Source organism: Sturnira hondurensis, unplaced genomic scaffold (assembly GCF_014824575.4).
Source record: "Sturnira hondurensis isolate 20B ecotype Veracruz unplaced genomic scaffold, ASM1482457v3 Scaffold0008196, whole genome shotgun sequence".
NCBI lineage: Eukaryota > Metazoa > Chordata > Mammalia > Chiroptera > Phyllostomidae > Sturnira > Sturnira hondurensis.
The window spans coordinates 23,672,861-23,689,240 of record NW_028080827.1 but is presented as its reverse complement, the minus strand read 5'-3'; the positions used below and the strand labels follow the sequence as shown (position 1 = coordinate 23,689,240).

At 31.8% G+C, this 16,380-nt stretch overlaps 2 protein-coding genes across 2 annotated transcripts in view; one reads left to right on the top strand and one right to left on the bottom strand.

Moving 5' to 3' along the window:
* Window positions 1-4,079, top strand: part of ERO1A (endoplasmic reticulum oxidoreductase 1 alpha) — a 45,707-nt gene extending 41,628 nt beyond the window's left edge. The window contains exon 16 of the mRNA XM_037054314.1: window positions 1,154-4,079. Within this exon, the coding sequence (XP_036910209.1) occupies window positions 1,154-1,214 (61 nt within the window). The 3' untranslated portion in view covers window positions 1,215-4,079. The remainder of the gene's footprint in view (window positions 1-1,153) is intronic.
* A 945-nt stretch (window positions 4,080-5,024) lies between these two features.
* GPR137C (G protein-coupled receptor 137C) overlaps window positions 5,025-16,380 on the bottom strand; it is a 45,898-nt gene continuing 34,542 nt past the window's right edge. The window contains exons 4-7 of the mRNA XM_037054313.1: window positions 10,160-10,309; window positions 8,839-8,964; window positions 8,360-8,478; window positions 5,025-7,464 (exon numbers count right to left, since the gene is read on the bottom strand). Of these exons, the coding sequence (XP_036910208.1) occupies window positions 7,287-7,464; window positions 8,360-8,478; window positions 8,839-8,964; window positions 10,160-10,309 (573 nt within the window). The 3' untranslated portion in view covers window positions 5,025-7,286. The remainder of the gene's footprint in view (window positions 7,465-8,359; window positions 8,479-8,838; window positions 8,965-10,159; window positions 10,310-16,380) is intronic.

Sequence of the window (16,380 nt, the reverse complement as noted above, 5' to 3'; positions counted from 1 at the left end):
ACATGTATACTTTCAGATAAAACTGGGTAAGGAATATTCTTTATGGTAAAATTATCTCACTGCAGAATTCTATGATCTTATGAACTACCGTAAGTAGGTAGACACAGTCATTACATGATATTCTTTATTTGTACCTACTGACCTTTATAATCATGATTAATTTGCTGATTGGACTTCAATATTCATCTTCCTAAATTTGTATATTTTTTCTAATTATCTGAAAGTAGTTTTTTGCATTGCCCAAAATTTTTTAAAGATCCTGCAAAAACTCATGTTGTCTAATATAGATGTACATGTAAAATTTCTTTGTGAATTCATCATTTTGTAAAAAGGTTAATAATTCTTTAAAAAATAATTTTATAAAAATGATTGGAAGATGAGCTTGAAAACAGGCCACTTACATTATAAAATTTAAGTATAGATGCATTTCCTTCTGGCCTGTCATATGTAAGAATGCAGAGATTTATAAAAGCTAGTCATTTCCTAAGGACTAACAATTATGATTTAATATCTTGGGTTCGACATAATATACCTTCAAAATTATCCTTTAGTACACAGAAGCTTGACAGTTACGTTCATTGAGTATCCTGCTACATCTTTCATGGTGGAGAGCAGAGCTAAACTACACTTAACATAATGAATAAACTTTACCTTTTGTAAAAATTAGTGAAAACAATTTGATCACGCATTTACTATTCTCATTCTTTAAAGTTGAAAAGCTTTGGTTCTTTCTATAATTACTAGATATATATTGATTAGTTTTTAGTACTCACATACTCATGCATATTTAAAATATGTATTTTAATGCTTATGTACTTTATATATTTCAAACACTAGGTGTATGAATATACTTATAAATACTTAAAATACTTAAGTATTTTAACATTTTTATACTTGGTAGTTCTGTAATTTAAAACTTTAATACTAAGTTATAAATACTTAAAGGTAACAAATTCCTGGGGAATGTTATCTTAGTTTTACCACATCAAGTAAAGAACTAAAGTACATCAAAATATATTAAATGATTTATGTACCTTTAAGTTTGTTGAAACAAATTATTTAAAATTGTTTTTTATGCTCTAAAAATGCAAAGTTGAATAACTTAGAAAAGTTATCTAAGATAGTTTCTGAATGAAATTTTTTTTGGTTACAGAATTTCTACAAGTGTGAAAGAATTAGAAAACTTCAGGAACTTGTTACAAAACATTCATTAAAGAAAAGGAGTTGAAATATGCCTGTTTCTGGACAATGGAGGTCAAAAAGTAGAATTTTGTTCAAAGACATAAAAATGACAGTCTTAAGGCGAATATTTTATAAAGCTGCTTTTGTAAAAGGAGACATACTGTTTTAAGTAAATATTTTTTAATTGTGTTAAGTCTATGTATAATATTGTGAGTAAAAGTTATACTTTGGTAATGTACAAATTTTGAAGTTTGATATTGAATAAAATCAGGATTATTAAATTCAGGTATGGTAACATTAAGTACATGATGTTTTAAGTCTCTCAAACTAGAATTTTATGTAAGATATAATATAAATAAAACTATGGCCATTGTGATAAGTGTTTAATAGAAAAATGCTAAGGAGGCTCATGAATAACCCATAATTAACAGCCTAAAATTCTTCAATGCATTTAAAGTTAACTGGTAATAGTAAATAAAAATACAGAATGACCAGTTAAATTTGAATTTCAGATAAACAGTTTTTAATATAAATGTGTTGCATGCAGTATTCGAGAAATACTTATACCAAAAAACTCCTTCTTATTACAGTTCAAATTTAACTGGTAGTCCTGTCTTATCTGGCAACCCTAAAATACATTGGTATGAAGAAAAGTTACTTTTACAATTACTATTTTGATTGGCTTGTTTTGGTTTGTAGAAAGATACAGTGAAAATTGAAAGGCATAGGGGATTTCTATACATTGTGAAAATTGAATAGATTTATATATTTATTCTCATAATATTTTACCTAATACTGAGTAAAATTTGGGAGAAATTTTTTATTTTTATATAATTTCAAATTTACAGAAAAGTTTTCAGGATAGTACAAAGAACTCTCACCCAGATTTACTGATTTTTCATACTTGCTTAATCATGACCTTTGAAACTTCCATACTTTAGTGTGTAATACTGAATGATTAAAAATAATTTCAGAAAAAAATCTGGAACTATAATAGAATAAGGAATCATTTCAGTTTAACCTAATGTTTTTTAGTTTTGCTGCCCTTTTAATGTTTGATCTGTAAACTCATAATATATATAATTTTTTGTTTTTTGTGTTCATTTCCTTTTTCTCCTTAAAACTAAACTGTAATTTTAGGAGGATTCATTAGTGGAAGCTCTTCAATGACAAAAATATTTGAAGGGGTTTAGGAATTTATATCGCATGATAATTGTAGGGGAAAAACTGTATACCTCAAAATTATGTGCCTCTTTATATGCTTAGCAGGTTAATTATGTTGAGATGTCACATTATTAATAAAACAGGGTTTATTTATATAACGGTTTAGAAATGCCATTTTACACTGCTGTATACTTTTTCTTTTCGGTGTCCCTACGCCCTGGATAGTGCCAAGCACATAGTGGATATCCAGTAAATACTTGTTGGATGAATGTATTAATATACATTCAGTGTATTTTAAATGAATAATCACAGAACTAAGTATAACAATGTGTTGTATTTTCCTTTCCCCCTCATTTGAATAGGGCAGGAAAAGAAAGACTTTAAGCTACTAGTTAAGTCTATACTCTTGGAGATTCAAAGGACTATGAAATAAGCACCATATATAAAAGTTTATGGATTCAAATGGTAATCTGTCTGTATACCTCTCATGCCTCTACCCCTTTTTTCCAACAGCCAGCTTTTTTTGAAAGAATAATCTTATCTTCACTTTGTCACCTCCCACTTACCACTTACCTAAAATCTGGCTTTTGGCTCTGTAGTCCTTAACAATCTCTTCCTTTGAAGTCTAAAACCCCAGTTCTAAATCCACAGTTCAGTTCACGAGGCATTTCTTATTTGACTTTTTTTCTGCATTTGATACTCTTGACAGTTCTCTCTTTAAAAATCTTTTTTTTAAACCATTGATTTCCTTGTATTTCTTCACTTAATCCTGGATGCTTCCTTTTTTAGCTTCTTTTCATTTATTCCTTAAGTGTTATTCCTCAGGCTTTCATTCTTGTTCTCTTAACCACTTCTCACTTTTGGGTAATTCCACTTCAATAATTTCTAAGTCCTTATTTTTAGCCCAGACTTCTCCATTCATCTATCTACTAAAAACCTTTACTTGGTTGTCCTCCAAGATACCAGTGTGTATTTCTTAAAAGAATCATTCTCCCCCAAATCTACTCTTATGCCTATGTTCCTTACTCTGGTTAAATTCAGAACCATTATCATCCAAATTCTCTAGGCTCACTCCTCTTCTCCATCTTCCTCTGATCCAATCAGTGTCTAAGAGCTATGGATTTGATTTCCATCTCTCTGCTACATCACTGTCTTCCCATATTCATTGCTCTTAACTAAAGTACCCTAACCTGTTTGCTTATACCCAGCCTGTGTCCTCTGTATTGCTCTACGATGCTACCAGAGTGGGTTTTCTAGAAGCGCTCTAACAAGGTTCTCTGATGCAGTCTCCCAGTCCCACTCCCCCCAACCCCTATGTTCTGAGAAAATGGGCTTAGAGTTCTTCCAATGCACCATGGTCAGTCCCCCCACACCGTGGTGCATGCTGTACACTTTGCATCAAGTGCCGTATCTATCCTTCCCCACCTGGAAAATTTCTATGTATCTTTGCAGGCCCAGCAAAAGCATCATCTCTGTGAAATCTTCCTTGTTGCATCTAAGGAGGGCCACAACTAACTTCCTTTTTTGTGTGTTACCACTGCAATTACAACCTACCTCTATTGTGTCACTTATTGTACTGTATAGTTTTTGTTTTTTTAAGCCTCCTGTACTAGAATGTGAGCTCCTCAAGGGCAGGAAAAGGAACTTGATCCATTTTTGCATTTCCACAGCATAGTTTTCTGCATATGAACACTTAATAAATGTTTGTTGAATAAATTGCTTTTAAAACTTTGTTTTAGAGGTTTATTAGAGGTCATAATTTCACTCCAAATTTACAGCAAGAGTCAGTAGACTCCCAAAGATTTGTGGACTTTAGGACATCAGTAAAGGTCCTGAAACTGTATTCAAAAGCAGTATGGTTTTGGCAGGTTATGAAAGGGGTCTGTTATGGAAAAAATAGTAAGACTTCTTCTTTCAGGGGAAAAGGTAACATCAGTGAGGAATTTTTTAAATAATCAAAGAAAAGCTGCCCAAGATTATGGGCCAGATAAATTTATTCCTATTTAAGATTCTAAGGGAATGGAAAGAGATGTTATAAATTATTTTATATGAGAGTTTCTAATATTTGAGTAAACATGTACTATATCTAATGTCGTATTGTTATTTTAAAGTAAAGTGTATGGCACTTCCTATGAAATTAGTGTATAATACTAAGGGACATGATAACTAGGTGTAATTATAAACTCAAACAGTACACTATGTTTGTAATTTCTATTTTTTCTTTGGTAGCACTAGGGTTCTTATTCTTATAAAAGAGAAACTCATTTGGTATAGTTTGTTAAGAAAGATTAAGAAAACCAGACCTCCAAATAAAAGCACAAACACTTTTATTTTAACAGGAGTGTTTTGTTACAATTTAGTGAGACAACAAATAAATACATTCGTTGGCCACAGCTATACTTTTACAACCAGTTTGAAACTGATTATATAGCTGGGAAACACTGTTAAACAATAAAAAAGTCAGCTATGCATAAAAAAGCCACTAGCTATAAATTACATCTTCCATAAAATTACAACCAGCTATAATGAGTGGTAAGAGTTTCAAAATTAATGGCCACCCAAATGAAATTATAAAAACAAGTACTGCTAATCACTGTAGAATTAATTACACACTTAAGCAATGAAACACACCGTTCTAATTAATAAACCAAAAAGGAAGGTTTGAAATTGTCATCATGTGCTTCAGTGCAGGATGAACAGGGAATCGGTAGCCCTTTGATTTTATAAACAGTTCCTTTCAAGACCAAACTTAAAGTGCTCCTAGTGCTTTGGAATTTTCAAGCAAAAACTGGGCCAGAAGCTTATTTTTTGTTGTCTTTGGTGATGTATTGTGGGAGATGTGTATAAAGAGACAAATGTAAGAATTCAGGTATCCTAGTCTGTGATAAGAATGAATTTATAAATCTCAAATTTGGAAGAATCAACTAATGCATCTGAAAGAACCAAGTTTCTTTATCTGAAATATTTGTTAAAAGTAGTCTTTGCTTATCTGGTCAAATAGGAACATTATCTAGGGAAACCTTACTAGGAAAAAAATTTATTTGAACCCAAAGATTAACAAGAAAACAGATTTTTTCAGATAGCTATAGAAATTAGATACCTAACATTAGAAAAATAAATAATTGGCATTCTGAAAAGAAATCTATCAACTGAAGTTGTAATCAATATTCTCAGGTGCATAATACACTGTCATGTAAATACCAGGATTAACTCTGTACTATTAATCTTTAAATAATTTGGTTACAATAAGACCTTGCAAATAAACCTAAGAAACATAACTACAGATGTATGCTTCTGACTGAATTCAGTCATTGTTTTATGATTTAAAGAAAGTTTCTTTGGCTGTGTACCAGCCTCCCAAAAGATGGAAAGCATTAAAGTTTTCATTTATTCCTTGGGGTTTCACCTACCATTATAGTTTGTGGAGTTACTGCATCAATTATTAAAAAGTTGAAAGCTATTTTAAGCAAGAGTGGAAAGGAAACATAACTTTCTAATCAAAGTAGGAGACAGAAAAAGACAGTTGTCATAGTTCTAGTTCTAAAGGAAGAGATCAGCAGACAATTGTAGAAAGTTAGGTGTCTTTAAGTACGTTGTGACAACTTTCCAATGGTGCCTGTTCCCTTGGTATCTTGAGGTATTCAGCATCTCCTTCTTTCAATATAGACACTGGTAGAAAGTGCATTTTAAAATTCTGTTACCTTAGCCTACCATATATTTTTTTTAGATTTGAGATAGGACATTCAAGACATTTTCAATATAATTCATAAAGTATTCCAATATTGTTAACCACTGGTTTTATACTTACCTACTTAGTACCTTCATATCAGTTTGCTTATTTATCTAGTGCTGGAATTAATTTAAATTAAATATAATTTGGCTTTGCCCATATACAAGATGAAAAATGTGAAAACTAAAGGTCTTATGTCCTATTAAGTATTGCACTTGAGTTCACTGCAATTATGTATCATGATTTAATTTACCTGAGGACAATCCTGATTTTTAGGTAAAATCAGCTATATCTTGTTTCACCTAAATCAAATGCTTTTGAAAATTTAATCATGTTTTAACTAAGATTGTATATTTTGTGAATAATTCTTAAATGCATCTGTAAACTTGTTTAGTCCCAAGAAGTTTCTACCAAAATCTCCCTATGCAAAAACCACTATTGCTTTCTTGAAGAATCATGCTTAAGCTACTATATATATTTTAGTCATACAAAATAACCACTTGACCAGTTCTACTCAAAGTAGCCACATAATTTTCAATGGTATACTTTCTTCTTGAAGACATAACTGTGGCTTTCCAAAGAACACTGCTCCTCATAACTGTTAAGGTTTACTAGCATTTAAAAAATGATTGAATAATTTCAGTTGGCATTTTATGATCATGCTTAGAAGAAGTATCTTCAAATGATTACATGTTTTTAGCATATTTTTAAAAGAATAATACATTTTTATGCCTTAATTTTGTGCACTTTTCACACTAAAATTTTTATTGGGTAAGAATGCCATATAGAGTACACCGCTGATTATACAGGCTTTAATTTTAATAGGAAACCACCTCCTAATTGTTGAACAACATATCCCAGGGTGAACACTGGAGTTATGACTTTGGGTACTGCAGTGTACTCTTCAGAACAAAGATAAAAGTGCAAATATGCAAATATGCATTTGATGTTCCAAAGTCAGGATGTATGGAGGCCATCAAGTGCCGTAAGATCTAATCTCTTGTTTCTCCCACTTCAAACGTTCCAGTTAACTTCATTTTACTATGAAGAGGTCAAAGTAATAGCCGTGTCCTCTGCTGAACACAGCCACATTTCCAGGTGTTGTTTTCAGTTGCAAATGATAATGGAATGTTTATGTAGATGGCATTTAAGCATGTTGAATATATACACTCATGAAAAACAATTGGAGAATCACAACTTGGAAATGCTGTCAGTTTTGTGGTGTTACATATAAGCCACGGTGATTGTTTAAATCTAAACTACTACAAGTAAAGAGCAAAGGAGCAGTATCTGTCATAGGTCCATTCAGGTGGGGAGAGACTGTGTAACTGTTGCTGCCACACCCTGTCATGGTGCCATACCAGCCCAACCCTTGTGAATTTGATAAACTGCAACAACAAAAGAAAAAGCCATAGGATTGTGATCAGTATATAATAGGTCACATTGGCATTTTTAGTTTTTTCAATGAATTTTATAATACAGTTAGTATCAAATATTGAAATAGCACAATGACTTTCTATAAAATTAATGACTTTAACTAATACCTTTGATTCTGTATCATATAAAAGAATGAGTAAATATCACAACTAGAACCTGTTTACCAGGTAATAATAAATAATAGTGCATATTATATACTAGGCTCTAAGACATTTGGTATACACATGTAGAATTATGTATACATACACATACTCATTAAATCCTCATAACAGTCCTACAGGTTCTATTATTCCTACTGTACAGATGAAAAACAGGCTAAAAAATTGGGTTATGTAACTTGTCCAGATGAAGTGAGGATTATACAAAATGCTCTATCAAGCTGAAAGCATTATGTAGGTGTGTATTATGGCTTTCATTTTGCCCTGACACACAGCTATCGGTATGGATTTGCAATGATTTTGGAATAAGGAAGTCACAAAAATATTTCCTATGGCATCTAATGTTCCCAAGAGTTTTATTTATGGTTTCTCTGTGGATTTTGCATAGCATTATAGATAAGGAAACACACAATCACTACAACTGTATTTCTTCCTGCTTACCAATGATTGCCAGCTTCAAACCAATGAGGGATCCTGAAATGAATTGGTATCATTTTACCCCCAAGGGTTAGAGTCCAATGGGAGATCATTATAGTACAGGTCCTATCATGGGTTTAATAACTGCTCTAAGCTTTAATATTAAATGATTTTATTTATTGATATATACATCACCAAATCACCTTTTTCATATTTGGGTTAAAGCTTAGATTTTTTAAAATCTACTTCAGTATTAATTCACTTCATATACCTTCCTTCTCTTGAACTTCCCAGTCTTGGCAGGTCATCATCACTATCATATCGTCTTGGATTGTCAAAAAAGTAAGCTCTGGAACTATAACTGTGACTATTTATCATGCCAGCAGGTGCCTGTGGAAAAAAGTGTTAGATAGCATATGAAGATTTAGTTTTTTAAAACAACTTTTTATTTATTGATTCTAGAGAGGGGTAGGGGAGAAAGAGAAACATTACTTTGTCCACTTATTTATGTATTCATTGGCTGATTTTTGTATGTGCCCTGATGGGGGAATCGAACCTGCAACCTTGGTGCATCAGGACGACACTAAAATCAAATGAGCTCACCAGACAGGGCCTGAAGATATACTTTTCAACTACAACAGGAGGTTGGGATCTATTTTATAATGCTTTGCCAAAAATAGAAAATCATTATAAACATTCCATTACTTTTAAAAGTAAGAAGAAGAGGCATTAGGGAATAGTATATCTTACCAAATTCTGGTTTAATCGTTGTGCCCGGAAAAACAGTACCACTGACCATGCTGGCACATGTTCCCACAGAAAGAGGACCATTCCAAATACTATATACTCTTCTCCAGTTACGTCTTGTATGTGCGCCTGTAAAATAGAGCATGGCAGAGCAATTTTGAAATCTCTTTTATGTATAATCAGTCACCCTCCACAATTAACTTGCTTCAAGTAGGGTAAGTTAAAATATCAAATACAAACATAAAACTCAGATTTTTCATATCTGTGGTTTCTAATGTAGTGATATTTACCTAAAGGATATAAAAGTGCACTGATGTTAAGTAGAAGAAACAGCTATTAAGTTTCAATGCATCAATATATAAAAACATTTTTAGATACAGATAATATGGAGTGATCTCATTTTTAGTCCCCATAATTGGAAGAGGGTTATAAAATAGACTACTGGTTCCAGCTGCTCCATGGGCAAATAGCACCCAGAGTCACACCTTAAGGAATGTAATATGTAAGCTGCTCAGGTCTTCCACTTATAAACTCCATATTCAGTTTGTTTCTACTCCGCTAGATGTAGGGAGAGAGGAGTGGCAAATAGACTGAAGAGAATCTGTCAAATACCAAAATTCCTTTTCTGTAAAAAGGTAACTGAAATTTTGATATAAGGGGATTCCAGGATTTCTTAAGTTCAGTACAAAGTTAAATTAACATAAATAAAAGCTGTAACATGTAGCCTTGTCAATATGTACTTTTAAGAAGGGTATGGAGAACGATGGAAGGTTAATAAATATGCATAACTAGAGTACTAGGAATTACTATGGCAAACATCTGGCAACCAAGAACTATGAATGCTCTCCCATTATCAAGACTGGTAATGCCGGATTTTCAAAAAAAGTTATTACTTAAACATCTAAAAATGAACAAAATATTTAGGTTATATATACTTCTTGGGTAAGAGAGAATTAATTATATCCTAACAAATTAAAGACATACCCATATTCACTAGCTAATGACAGGCAATCAATTTATCTATAGATATTTAAATACAGTCCTTTAAAAATTAGTAAAATACATTTATGACCAATAGATTTATGGCACTATTAGTATTATTTACAAAAAGAAAGACACATGCTCCTTTGGGAGTTCTCTCTGAAGAATAATTTCAAGTGCAACATCTGAATGAGGATTTTTAAACATAGAATTTTAAGTATGGTTATTCATAGTAGTTAGAGATTCCATAAAAGTGTTTGTAAATATCACTTAAAATACTTCCGTACTTAAAGCTAACTATATTATCCTATAGTTAGATTGGCAATACATGGTAGGTACTTACCTTAGCTGAAAGATTATCCCAGCCATAATTAAATGGACTTTCTAATGTATCCTGAGATATGGTGATCACCACCAAATTATAACATGCTCTTGAAGAATAGAGAAGAATGACTACAGAGCCTACAACAACAGTCTGGCACAGAGACATACCCTAAAAGAAATAAAAAAATCATCATCACATCATTATCTACACATTTGTCATGGCGAGCTAGTCACCTACCTATAATAGTATAGCCACCTGTTGCAATGCACTCCTAGAAAACACTGATGAGTGAGTACCTTTGAAATAAACTCTTTATTATCTTGCTTTACAATTTCTACTATTAGGACCACTTGTGTTTAAGCTACCCTGTTAATACAAGTAAATTCTTTGTCAACTTGTTCAATGGCATGTGGAGGAGGATTTTTTCCTGTCACAATTACCTCACTCCCTTAACTAATGCATAAATAAACAAGTTGACAAAAGATCTAAGCCATGACTGATATTAATCAGAGAGGTAGTTTAGTCATATGAGTAAAGAATGAGGAATAGAAGAAGTATGAGCCTATTTGACACACTTAATTTCCAATAAGATAGAAAAATAGAAATACAGTTCCTATGCTATTTTTTCATTCTATTAGTTCATGTTAGTCCCCTATTGATACAATTTATGCTGAATATAAAATGATATAGGTACCAAGTGTACTTTCAAATCCATAATACTAAGGCTTTTCACCAGTTCCCCAAATATAGAAAGCCATTTTACTTAGTGGTTCTCAACTGGAGTGTGTATATTGGGAAGGGAGAGTGGTATCAACTTTTGCAGGGCTCTTACTTAACCTGGGACCTGTATTTCAATGCAATTGGTTTATATTGTAATCCTATTTATCTTATGCATTAAAAACATTATTCTGAGAAGTGACACAACTGCCAAAGAAATACATTGCAAAACACCCAATCTGGTGTTTTGGAAGGTTGTGTTTTGGTTGTTACAAAGATTAAGGGACAAGGATGGCATTTGCACCCAAGGGCCAGGGCTGCTAGATGACTTTCATACTTTTCATTGTCCTCTTGGACATTCACAAAGATGAAAAACCTGTTTTTAATGATCTGAGTCAAAACCTAATTATGTTATAGTATACATACAAAGTTTATGTTTGCATAGTTTAAATGCCAACATATTCAGAAACATATAAACATGTAAATTGAGGGAAATACGTCTTTTGTTCAGAACTTTGTCAAGAATGGTAAAATATTTCAGAAAATCATCAAACTGCAGCAATACTGCTGGTGGTATATAAGGCACCAATGCAATATACATGTAACAGTATGCATTTGTAGTGGTCCCATTCACAGTTTCTATGTATAGATACAATCTGAGTACTACATTATGCTGCAAAATTTACTGTTAAAATATTTATTAATCACTTCTTTTATTTCCTCTTTCTATTGCAATTAGGGTAATGACACTGAATTTTTGAGGTTATACATGTAGGTAGGTTAAACATTCTATTAATTTCAGGATAGAAACAGGTTATTAAAAATATTTGTGATTAGAAGGTTGCAGTGGGTTTAGTAGGATTAAGAACCATTATTATAAATAACTTCCTTATAAGACCATTGCATTTTAGAAGCGTAAGAAGAAAAAGAATTAAAAGATGAAAAATATCTTAAAAGATTTTGGAATAGTAATAGAGTACCTTCTTTGAGCTAACCCACTCACATTAACAAAAAGTATGTGTGTGTGAAAAGAGCTAAAACTCTAGCAATCTTAAAATTTTTATAAATACAGGGTAAATTTTTATAATGTGCATTTTTATTTTTGTGAATCCAAAAAATGTTAATAGCTAATCTAAAACTAATCCAGACTTAATTTTAAAAGTACATTATTAAAGAAAAGTTAATGAGAAAAGTCAGAATATTCTAAGCATTATCATCCTTTAAAATAACCACAAATTTACATAGTCACTGCTTCAAGAAATAAGATGCTAAAAAATGTAGTACTTTTAAAGGACATCTTATGATATGAGAGACTCTGCTTATACTTGTAAATACTGTAAAAACTTTAAAAACAAGTTGTGAGAAAAGAGCAAAAACCAGTGATACCAAAGCAATTATTAAAACGAAATTGCAGCCAAATTACATACATATAACAATAAAAGAAGCTCACTGATTTAGAAAACAAAGTAAAATTCTTCCTGCAAAACAGAAAATTACAAAACAAAAAATGGGGAACTAGCAACATGGAAAGTGTTGTTAGAAGGTAAAGAAAATCTTCGTAAATGAATAGCCATAACAAACAATTCTACTCAGAAGCAATCCACAAGGAATAATTCTGCCTTCTTCCATCTCTGACAATAATATGCCATTAAAAAAAATTTCATACTTGACAAGTTAGAGTTACACTCATTCTAGTACACATATCATTAACATTTGTTTGCCTGTCATTAACTAGAGTTCAATATTCATTTACAGGTTTTTAGAATGCAGATAGACAGAAACCTCAACCGACCATTTTAGTTTTGACAAATGTGTACACTTGTGTAAATCATATTGCTGCCAAAATAGAGAACATTACCATTATTCCAGAAAGTTCCCTCATACCCCTTCCCCAAACCCTAGACACAAATAATCTGCTTTTGTTTTTACCACAACATAGTGCTGCCTGCTTTAGAACTTCATATAAATGAAACCATAGAATATAAAATATTTAGTAGGTTTCATTCACTTAGCACAATGTTCTGAAATTCATCCATGCTGTTGGATGTATCAGTAGTTAGGTCTTTGTATTGCTGACGTGAATAATTAGAGTGACCAACTCCTAGATCACTCAAGAGTCTTGCAGTTTTAGCACTGAAAGGCCCACAACCCAGAAAACTTCTTAGTCTTGGCCAAACCAGGATAGTTAATTACACTACTTCTACTGTATAATTATCTGCTTGTTTATATGACAGTTAATCCATTTTCATGTTGATAAATGATTTCTATGAACGTTTTTATACAATTATTTTTGTGGACATGCTTTCACCATTTTTTTCCTCGGTAAATACCTAAGAGTGGAACTGCTGGGTCACATGGTAATGATATAAGTTCAGCTGCATAAGAAACTACCAGATTTTTCCAAAAATGGACATACAATTTAACACTTCCAACTAAGTATTAGAGTTCCAGTTGCTTCACATCTTAGACAACATTTGGTGTTGTCACTCTTCTTAATTTTAGAAGGTGGGTGTGTAGTAGTATCTCATTTTGGTTTTAATTTGCATTTCCTTGATGACTAATGATATTGTGCTTGTTGGCCATTTGTATACCTTCTTTGTGAACAATCTATTTATATCTTTCACCACTTCTAAATTGGGTTGTCTTTGTCATTGATTTGTATTTTTATGTATTGCGATCTCTGTATAAACTGGAAATGAGTCCCTTGTCAGATATATTTTGTATTGCAAGTATTTTCTTGATGTCTGTGGCTTCCCTTCAATTTTCTTAATCTTGACTTTTGATGAGAAATTAAAATTTTTAATTAATTCTAATGTACTCTTATGTAATTATTTGCTATGAGCTGTCTAATAAATCTTTACTTAAACTCAAAATGTAAAGAAAGATATTTTCATCTCTGCAAGAAGTTCTATTGGAAAAAACTATTTTTTAAAGTATTTAAGGTCCTTTGCATGTCCATATAAATTTTAGAATCAGGGTGTCAACTTCTATTTTAAAAACCTCTCTGTAGAATTATGAGTAGGATTACATTGTATCTATAGATCATTTTAGGAAGCCCTGGTATCTTAATACTGCAATTTTCAATGCATGAACAATGGTCTTCATTGTCTTGAGTCTTTAATTTCTCTTAGCAATATTTTATAGTTTCAGTATAGAGGTACTGCCTGTTGTTTTGGAAAATTTATCCCTAAGTACTCTATTCATGACACTATTGTATGTAAATGGAGCTATTTATTGAATCTCATTTTTAATTGATTGTAACTGTTATATATAAAAATACAATGTAATTCTATATTTTGACCTTGTATCCTGAGAACTTGCTTAATTCACTTATTAGTTCTTGTAGTTGTTTAGTAGAGTCCTTAAGATATTCTACATAAGCAATCATGTTATCTGCAATCAGAGACAGTTTTACTTCTTAATTTTATACCTTTTGTTTCATTTTTCTTCACGGGAATATTGAATAGAAATGGCAAGAGTGGGCATCTCTGTTTTGTTCCCAATCCTTGAAACACTACAATCAGTACTTTAACTATGACAATAATTGTAGGTCTTTTATAGATTAGATTGAGGAACACTCCTTCTATACCCTATCAGTTGGTTCATTGTTTTTTAATCATGAAAGGTGCTGGATTTTGTTAAATGTGTATTCTACATCTATTCAAATGATTATTTTTCTCCTTTGTTCTCCAAAGGAAGTGAATTATATTGATTTTTAAAATTTCAAACCAATATTGCATTCCTCAGAGGAATTCTTCTTGGTCATAATGTTTTATCCTTTTTATATATTGCTTAAATTCTGTGTCTCTAAGTATAAGGGGTACTAGTTTGTACTTTTTACTTGTTTTGTAATATCTGTCAAGTTTTTGTATCAGAGTAATGCTATTCTCATAAATAAAACATGTTAGGAACTGTCCTTTGTCCTCTACTTTCAAAAGAGTTTTTATACATTGATGTTATTTCTTCATTAAATATTTGAAAGAATTAATCAATGAAACCACCTGGGTCCGGGTGTTCTTGAGGAAAATTTCTGATAAATTCATTTTTTAAAAGTAAAGGGCTATTCAGATTTGTGTTATATCTTCTATCGATTTTGTTACTCTTAAAGAAATTTGTCTATTTGAAGAAGGAGCTCCTACCCTTTGCAACATCATGGATAGAACTGGAAAGCATTATGCTGAGTGAAATAAGCCAGGCAGTGAAAGACAAATACCATATGATCTCACCATTAACAGGAATCTAAACAATAAACAAGCAAGCAAAATGTAACCAAAGACACTGAAATACAGAACGTGCTGACAGGGTCCAGAGGGGAGAGTGGAGAGAATCACAGGGGAAAAGGGGAAGGACTCACAGGAATAAGCATAAAGGACACATGGACAATAATGAAGGTGGGGGCTGGAAATGGGAGGGAGGTGGGGAGCACTAGGGGGAGCAGGGCTGGGAATACAAGACAGAAAACTGTACTTGAACAAGAATTAAATAAATAACTTAAAAAATAAATTTGTCTATTTCCTCTAAATTGTCAAATTTACCCAGTTGTTTATAATATTCCCTCTTTTTTCCCCAATATCTCTAAAATCTATAGTGATAATCCCTCTTTCATTCATGGTATTGGTAATTTGTGTTTTCACTCTGCTTTGTCCTGCACATCAAATTTATTGATATATTGAAAGGATTAACTTTTGGCTTAAATTCTCTATTGTTTATTTTCTGTTTCATTGATTTCTATTTTTATTTTTTATTATTTCAGTCCTACTTATTTTGGACTTGCTCCTTTTTAAAACTTTTTCCTATTTTTCCTGACTTTATTTTTTCTTTTAAAATAGAGCAATTAAAGTTACACTGTTCACTTCAAGCACTATTTTAGCTGCATCCTACAAATTTTGGTATATTTTATTTCATTATCTTTCAGTTTGAAATATTTTCTCATTTCCCTTGTGATCTTCTTTTTCCTATGCATTATTTGAAATTATGCTGTATAATTTCCACATATTTGTATTGTTTTAGATGTCATAGTATTATTGATATTTAATTCCATTATGCCCAGAGATTACTCTCAGATTCCAAGCTTTTAATTGTATTGATACTTGTTTTTGGTCCATTTATGGTTTACTTTGATGACCAATTCCATGTTCAGTTGAAAGGAATGTGTGTTCTCCAGTTGAGAGTTAGTTATCTCAAAGGTTGTTGACAGTGTTGTTCAGATTTTCTATGTCTACTTATTTTTGTTTGTTTTATCGATTGCTAAAGATGGGTGTTAAAATCTCTATGATAGTGGAGATTATTTTGTTTCCTTTTACTTCTAATTATTTGGTAAGGCCTTCCTACCCCTTCATTTCTTACTATTTTGGCCTCATGTACACACTTATGATTTTTATGTCTTCCTGATTAAATGTACCCTTTTATATTTGATAATATTTTTTGCTTTCTGACAAAAGGTACCTTTTCATATCTGGAAATACTCTTTGTCTTGAAGTCTACTTTACCTGTCATTGAAGTGCCTTCTTCATAATCTATGC